We start from the raw sequence: 7920 nt of genomic DNA on the forward strand, positions 1-7920 counted from the left end.
TAAATCTCTGTAACCGAGCAACCCAGCTTCAATGGACAGGAAACCAAATCCCCAGACTAACAAAAAGCAGTACTACAAATATCATAAGTCCTTTGGGCACTCTACAGAGAGATGCAATCAGTTGTAGAAAGAAATTGACAAGATCCTCTAATAAAAAGCACCCCCCAAGAGTTGCTCGGCAACTAGATGCTGGGGTTTAGTATCATATAGACAATTGTTGTAGGATATAAACTATTTTTAAATGAATTGTTCATTATCATTTGTTTTATAAGATATAGTAAGTTTAGCTATATAAATGCATCAATATTTTATTAGAACTAATTAAGTTTAATAAAAAAAATCCCAAGTTTAATTAAGTGATCATAAAGTGTTCATACAAGCATGAAGTGAGACTAAACTTTATAATAAACTAATAAACTTAAAACAATCTCAAGTCAAGTAATATGTTTATGGGATTAACACATTGTTGTTGAGACTTGCACGTAACAATGTCTTCTGTTGTGAACAGAGAGTTGATCTCACAAGCTTTAGATATGAATATATCTAGACAGTTACATGGATCCGGTGAAGGGGTTCATTAGGATTGGGGACCCGACTTGAGATAACAGGATGGATAGATTTATCCGAATGTCACATGTTCATCTCAAATGGTATTAGTAGGCGTTAGGTATCACATAAAGTAATTGAAGGATAGTTAATGTTAGATTGAGCATTCATCACTCCTGATAGATAGGAGATATATCCATGGCCTCTTGTGGAGAATTAACTGGAAATCATTGCAAGGTGATAGAATTAAGAGTAGAAATTGAGATTTCACTTAACCTATCTATTTAGAGTTAATTCTACTTGGACAAGTAAAACAGACGTCTCATTATATGTAACTTGACATATTCCATAAGGGTAAATTACACCCATGACCACTGAACTTTACCTATTTAACATTATAGCCATTGAACTTCAAATTTTAACGGTATGGTCATTGAACTTTACACTTTTTAACACCAGTGGTTACTCAACTTTAACTAACTCCTCAAAATGACCGTTAACGACCTCAAAATGAAAATATCCAAGAATTAAAGATGTTCAGAATGATATTTACCATGAAACCACATTTTTTATTTTTTTAAAATCACCTTTATTGGATTTTTCTCTCTCTAAAATTTCACTATCTCTCTCCTAACCAAACAACACCTAAATGATCCCAAAACGAAAACTTTCAAGAATTAAAGTTCTTTAGAATATCATTAACTCTTTGAAATTTTTTATTTTAAGGCCATGAAGGGTCGTTTTGAGGCATTGAGTGGCCACCGATGTTAAAAAGTGTAAAGTTAAGTGGCCATACAATTAAGAATTGAAGTTCAATGGCCACAATGTTAAAATGAGTAAAGTTCAGTGGCCAAGGGTGTAATTTATCCTATTCCATAGTTACAAATTCGTCTAAGGATATAGTTGATGAAGGATAAAATTATACTGGACCTAATGCGGAAAGGCAAACGTCAGTATCAACCTGGCTTCTTATCGCTCATGGGGAATTCTATGGTTCTGCTAGTAACAGTTTTCGAATTCATTCCGTTATATATTTAGTTGAAATTAATAAGGTTGAATTAATTCCAATAAATATTTACGGCTAGCAGCAGTAAGAACCTAGTGGGTCGCAAATGGGACTTGGAATCAGGGGACGAAATAGTAATTGAGAGGGTGGAGACACATGAGGGCCAAAATTTGTATATTAGGGATAAGATAATTTAATTGATAATTATAATTAGATTATAGTTATAGTTAAATTATCTAATTATGTGATAATATTAATTAGAAGGTTTAATGTGACTATATCTCTAATTAATTAAATCTCTAACATAAATAAATATCTAATTAGGATTAGGATTGTTATTTATTTATTTATATTAAGATATAAATATAGATAATAATTTTATTTATTTATTTATGTATTAGTAAAACCTATTCGGAATAGGATTCTAATTAAGAGTTTTAACCTAATGTGATTAGGATTAATAATTGAGAAACTATAAATACCCCATTAGGGCTATGTATATTTTGGCCAAGCTAAGACAAAAGGGAAGAAATTCTTCCGAACTCCACTCGTCTAATTACTCCTTTCGTTTACTCTCTCTTTAAACTAGTGTCGATTCCTTTAGAGGTAGTCAATTTAGATTGCTATTCATTGGTTGATTACTAACCGTTTTCTTTTCTATTGATTTCATTGTTCGTGAAATACGGTTGAGAAGTTGTGGGAGCTTTGTTTGCAACGGTAGATAAATCTTCAGAAAATGTATACTTGTTTAATCCCTCTTTATATAAAATAATGATTAACGGATCTTGGAAAAAGGGAAATAGATAAAATTTTATATTTCCGATGCACCTAGACTTCTCTATTTTCCTTCATTAGACAAGCACTAGAGACAGCATGAGCCTCCGTAGAGGTAGGAAGATGCAAAGAGGCGCATGTACCAATGTGAGATATATGTGATCAAGGAATGATATCTAGCTTACTTTGCTGATCCCTCCTCCAATAGAAAGATAAAGGGACCGATGGGGGAATCTTTAGCTATCCAGTCACCTCTTAGGACCCCACACTTAGAAGTGCTGGTGATCACCTTGGCCATCGCAGACTTCAATGTCTAAGGAATCATAGTAGACACTGGAAGCTCGATTGATCTCCTCACTAGGAAAGCTTTAAAGGCAATAAAGTGTAGCAAGAAAATACTTCGGGAAGGCATTTCCCCTTGTCAAGTTGTCTGATATTAAAGTATCGGTTCTCGGTTTGATCTCATTGCCCCTCATCTTTGAGGAAGAAAGCAAGGAAGTGGAGCTCATAGCTGACTAGGTAGTGGTCAACATACCATTGGCATACAATGCAATCATGGGGAGGCCCATTATCTTAGACACAATGGCCACAATCAACATCTCTACCATCACCCTCACTCTCCCAAGTGCCAAAGGCAACCTGGTCATCACTAGGGATAAGTTCAGTAACCGACACAACCCCACCACCCAAAACCATGCCCCAAATGAAACCAAAACATTTCTAAGAGTATGGTTTAAGAAGGAACTGACCTCCCTCTCTTCGAGGTACCACTCTCTAAAGTAGCAAACGATAAAAATACTCGTGCCCAACACCTTCACCATGAGCAACAACCTGACTTTTACCTAGATTAGCAACTTCCTCTTTTGGGCTAGATAAGAGTTCGAAATAGGCAAAGTTTGTTGACTGACGAGTTTTTCCCCTTTCTATAAAAATAGGCAGGAAGATGAAGAGTCACATTCATTATTACAACTTATAGCAACTAGTCCCACGTGTGACTTTGACACAACCATCATTTCTTGCTTCTTAAATGACACATGATCTGTGCAATGCACATTTCATTGTCAAATACCCATAAATGACAACATCACACACAACATGTGGCATTTCCACATATTACTTTTTTAAAAGGCACAACAATAAGACATAACATCTTAACACTATCATCCAATGCACTTCGCTCTTTCTTCCCGGCCTCACATCAAATTGTTCAGACACCACGTCTGGGGGGAGGGGGTTAATTGATGAGGAATATGGGCCCATAGGTCAAGCTATAGCCTAAAGGGTATTGCAGGCAATGGATAGATTTTCGACTACTATAAATAGGAAGACCTCATTAAAAGATCATGATCTCTCTCCCTCTCTCTCTCTTTTACTCTTATTGCTTATTTATCTCTGTCATATCTTCTCGGTACTAACTTCACTGTCAAATTATTCCCAGGGACCAATCCCATCGCTGGAGGAGAACGACAGAAGAGCGATGACTGGAAATCTCATATCTCCATTAGTAGCTACTATTTTATCATATATGTCGTTAAGTGAATTTGATTAATGAGACACATATATTGAGATTTAAATTCAAGATATCTAGTTCTGATTTTATGCATAATAACTTTATAATAATTAGGTCTATTTTAGTACCATTTTAGAATATGTTGTATACTTGTATCTCAGTGAATAGAAAATAAAAATAAAGAAGCAAACAAGTAGTGATAAATTTCTAAAAAAAGTAAAACTCGATGTATAAAGCCATTTTCCCTATGAAATATAATACATGACATCATTAAAGAAACATTATTCTTTGTATCTTCTTTAAACTGTAATTTTTCAATTCATACAAATTTCCGCTCGGAAATTCAGAACTCGTCAAAGAACCCCACAATATACGACAAACATCTCGTACAAATGCCCAATTATAGAGAAATTATAATATTTATAAGAAAAAAAAGTAAAAAAACCTTGTTGTGTGGCCATAAGAATTAGCTAGCAGCAACAAATTGGACAACGTATTAACCCATTTTCATTACAATCAGGACAACGTTGAAATCCATATTCACTATTTTCTTCGTGTACTTGATCATCATCGTCATCTTCATCATCTTCTTCGTAGGAAAACGAAAGAACAGTGACTGGAAATCCCGTATCTCCATTAGTAGCTATTATCCTCATCATATATCTTGTTAAGTGAATTCCGTTAATAAGTCACCTATATATATATTAAGATTCAAATACAAGATATCTAATTATGATTTTATGCATAACAACTTTATAATAATTAGGTATATTTTAATATCATTCTAGAATTTGTTGTATACTTGTATCTCACCGAATAGAAATGTATCTTAGTGAATAGAAAACATAAAAGCAAACAAGTAGTGATAAATTTCTAAAAAAAAGAAAACTATGTATATAAAGCCTATTTTCCCCCTATGAAATATAATACATGACATCATTAAAGAAATATTATTGTCTATATCTTCTTTAAGCTGTAATTTTTCAATTCATACGAATTTCCGCTTGGAAATTCAGAACTCGTCAAGAAACCCCTCAATATACAACAAACATCTCGTACAAAAGCCAAATTATAATATTTATGAGAAAAAAAATGTAAAAAACCTGTGTGGCTGTAAGAATTAGCTATCAGCAACAAATTGGACACCGTATTAACCCATTTTCATTACAATCAGGACAACGTTGAAATCCATATTTACTATTTTCTGTGTGTACTTGATCATCATTGTCATCTTCATCATCTTCTTCGTTGTATATCTTACAACTTCCCGAACATGTCTCACAAGGTATAAATCTTACATCTCCACAAGCCTCACAAGCTCCGGCATCGGTGCCACCGTATCCCTCCGCCATTTCACAGCCTTGGAAAACCGTATCTAGTTTTCCTTCTTCGTGCATTCGTTTTATCTCATCGGCGTCACCAATGTATTTCGTTCCGATAAAAACTCTTGGAAGTCCTAATCCTCCTCCATTTAAACCTTCTCCTAATAATTGTTTAAGCTCCTCCTTAAACCTTGAATGCATAGATACATCTCTTTCATCCACTCTAAGGCCTAATCCTTTTAAAATTACTCTCACATGGCAGCAATCCTCGTAAGTTTTTCGAACTCCTCGGAGACTTGTTGAATATATGATTGCCTTCTCTTTGCTCCCCTTTGAACTATCCGGTTTGTCGTCTTCGTCGGAGGATGATGGCTTGACGTAAAATGGATGATCCGGGGAGAGTTGATTTAGTGATTTCCTAAATGTGGAGATTACTTGTGGATCGAATTCTGAACTAATCGAATTAGGATTTTCTTCTTCCTCCTCTGCCAATTGAAGCCAAATTGGCTTGGTATGATTCAATAGTTTCGGACTATCGGCAATTCGATTTGGATCCTTGGTGATATCGAAAGAGAAGCTGCGAAATCTATGGGGAGGCAAATTTGAACAACCATCATCTTCTTCAAGCCCTTCCATTAATTCCCAAGTGTTAATCGTTTCCGGCTCACCCGGCGGCGTTCTGATCGGAGTTCTAGGGATTATTTTGGGGATTTTCTCTTGGATCATATTAGACCAGGATTTGGCTTCAATTAGTCCCACTGAAAATTCTCTGGTCTTCAATTCTTTGTCGGTGCATTCAAGTGTAAAATCTCCGTCGTTATCACTGCCGATTGATGCTACGATATCGAGAGCGGCATTAATGTTATTCTTGATATCGGAGGATGAAGTGAGAGGCAGAGAGCCTAATGTTGTGGAAGTAAGAGCCACCAGATGGTAGCTATCGCCAATCTCCTGCGGCGGATGAACCACGTGCATAGAGTAGCTTCGGGGCACCGGTGAATATGGGGTACGGCAGTGTCGGCATCGCTTTTCTTTGGAGGAAGCACAACCCATCAAAATTGAAGTTGAGAAACAGAGCAAACAGTAATAAAATTGGGAAATTGATGAAGTTTGAGAAATGGATTAGATAATTAAAATAGTAAAAACTGGAGAGACAGATCCATGGAAAGGCGCAAAGAGAAGGAATGAATGATCTGGAAGAAAAGAAACAGTTTTTAATTGATGATTAGGAAACCGAGCTTATATTGTAATTGTATCCGATGAATAATCACAAAAGCAGAGAAAATTTTGGGGAGCAGAGAGATATTGAGATCTCGAAGAAGGTGTGAAATGAAATGATTGCAAAGAAGAAGGAAATCAGGGGGAAATTCAGGAAAAAGGAAGGGTTGAAAGTAAAGTAAAAGAAGACAAGGATGAGGATGGTCTGAGCTGAATCCACAGGGAGACAGATGAGAGAAAATTAAGAAACAAAAAGGCGAGCGAGGAAGATGAAAGGAAGGAAGAAGACTCCTGCTGGGAGCTTCCAATGGGGTCGTGACTTGACTGCTAATATGGGAAAATAAATGGATTTGTTTTTTGAATTTATTTTATATTTTGCTGTCTTTTTTTTTTTTTTTTTGTTAATAATAATTATAGAGAAATAAAATGTCAAAGTGGGAGGAAAATTGGAAGTGCAAGTCCAAACCTATCTATCACCTATTGCGATAATTATTGCTTAAATGACTCTCCTAAACACTCTTCATTTTAGGATTGATACGATTAATAAAGTAAGCTAAGATGTAGCCATCTTCGTTTATCTAATCTGATTAGAGAATAGATGGGCCAAATATGATGGTGAATTCAAGCTTTGATTTGTTATACTCTTTCAACTAAATACCTATCGAGTACGGATATGCTCTGTCTCTCCAATTGGAGTGTTCTCGTCTTCTCGCCTGAGATGTTGAAGCTTTAGGTTCGTCATTTGTTTTCCTCTCTGTTGGTTATTACTCTAATTTGCTTTCTGTTTTCCCTTAATCCTATTGCTGGTATCTAATCTCTGGAACTGCGATTTATATTTTGGTCCGATTGAGGATTTTCTCTCTAAATCGCTATACCCTAACCTCATCTTCAATTATCTTTCGTGACTTTTTTCTCTAATCGCTTTACTCTTTTATCCTTTTGATTGTCTTTCTTTTCCATTTCAACTGTCTGCTACTTCGATTTCTTATCTTCATTCTTTGTCATCTGTGCTGGTTGTGATTCTCTTTTCTTGATTTTGTTCAAGAATCCTTGCTTTTTCTGTCTTTAATATTTTCTATGGAGAAGAATAAGGGTTTGGCTAATGAGTATGCTCAGTTGTGTCTACATGACATAGATGAGGGTCTGGAATTACCAGAAGAGGCGCTCCAAATTGCTACTGTGCAGAGGAACTTCTTTATTGTTGGCCAATTTTTGGCAATTAGAGCTACTCATTTTGAGTCAATGAAGAATACGTTGGCGGCAATTTGGCAACCAGTCAAGGGTGTTACAATTACGAAAACTGATATTGAGTGAAGGTATCTTTTTCAATTTTATCATGAATTTGATATGCAAAGGGTGCTTAATGATGGTCCTTGGTCCTTCAATCAGAATCTGTTGATTATCAAATAGTTGGGAGTCACGGAACAAGCCCTTCATCCAACCTTATCTGATCTTATTATCTGGATTCAGGTTTTCGATTTGCCTATTGGATTTCAAACTGAGGCTGTATGTAAAGCTATTGGGAATCAATTGGGTCAATTTTT

The 7920-nt window shown here is 35.6% G+C and overlaps 1 protein-coding gene across 1 annotated transcript; it reads right to left on the bottom strand.

Annotated features, from left to right (window-relative positions):
• Window positions 1-4291: 4291 nt before the first annotated feature.
• Window positions 4292-6710, bottom strand: LOC136233217 (uncharacterized protein At3g28850). The gene is made up of 2 exons (XM_066022826.1): window positions 5035-6710; window positions 4292-4413 (listed from the first exon to the last, which is right to left on the bottom strand). Exons 1-2 carry the CDS (start codon window positions 6209-6211, stop codon window positions 4307-4309), a joined length of 1284 nt encoding a protein of 427 aa, XP_065878898.1. The 5' UTR covers window positions 6212-6710; the 3' UTR covers window positions 4292-4306.
• Window positions 6711-7920: the final 1210 nt, after the last annotated feature.

The sequence above is a fragment of the Euphorbia lathyris genome, chromosome 6, assembly GCF_963576675.1.
Source record: "Euphorbia lathyris chromosome 6, ddEupLath1.1, whole genome shotgun sequence".
In the NCBI taxonomy this organism is placed as follows: Eukaryota; Viridiplantae; Streptophyta; class Magnoliopsida; order Malpighiales; family Euphorbiaceae; genus Euphorbia; species Euphorbia lathyris.

Excerpts from the sequence above, each read along its gene's own strand:
- LOC136233217 (XM_066022826.1), bottom strand. The coding sequence starts at position 6,211 with ATGGGTTGTGCTTCCTCCAAAGAAAAGCGATGCCGACACTGCCGTACC. Across the intron at positions 4,414-5,034 it reads TCAAGTACACACAGAAAATA|ATGACGATGATGATCAAGTA; the intron begins GTAAATATGGAT and ends AAGATGATGAAG.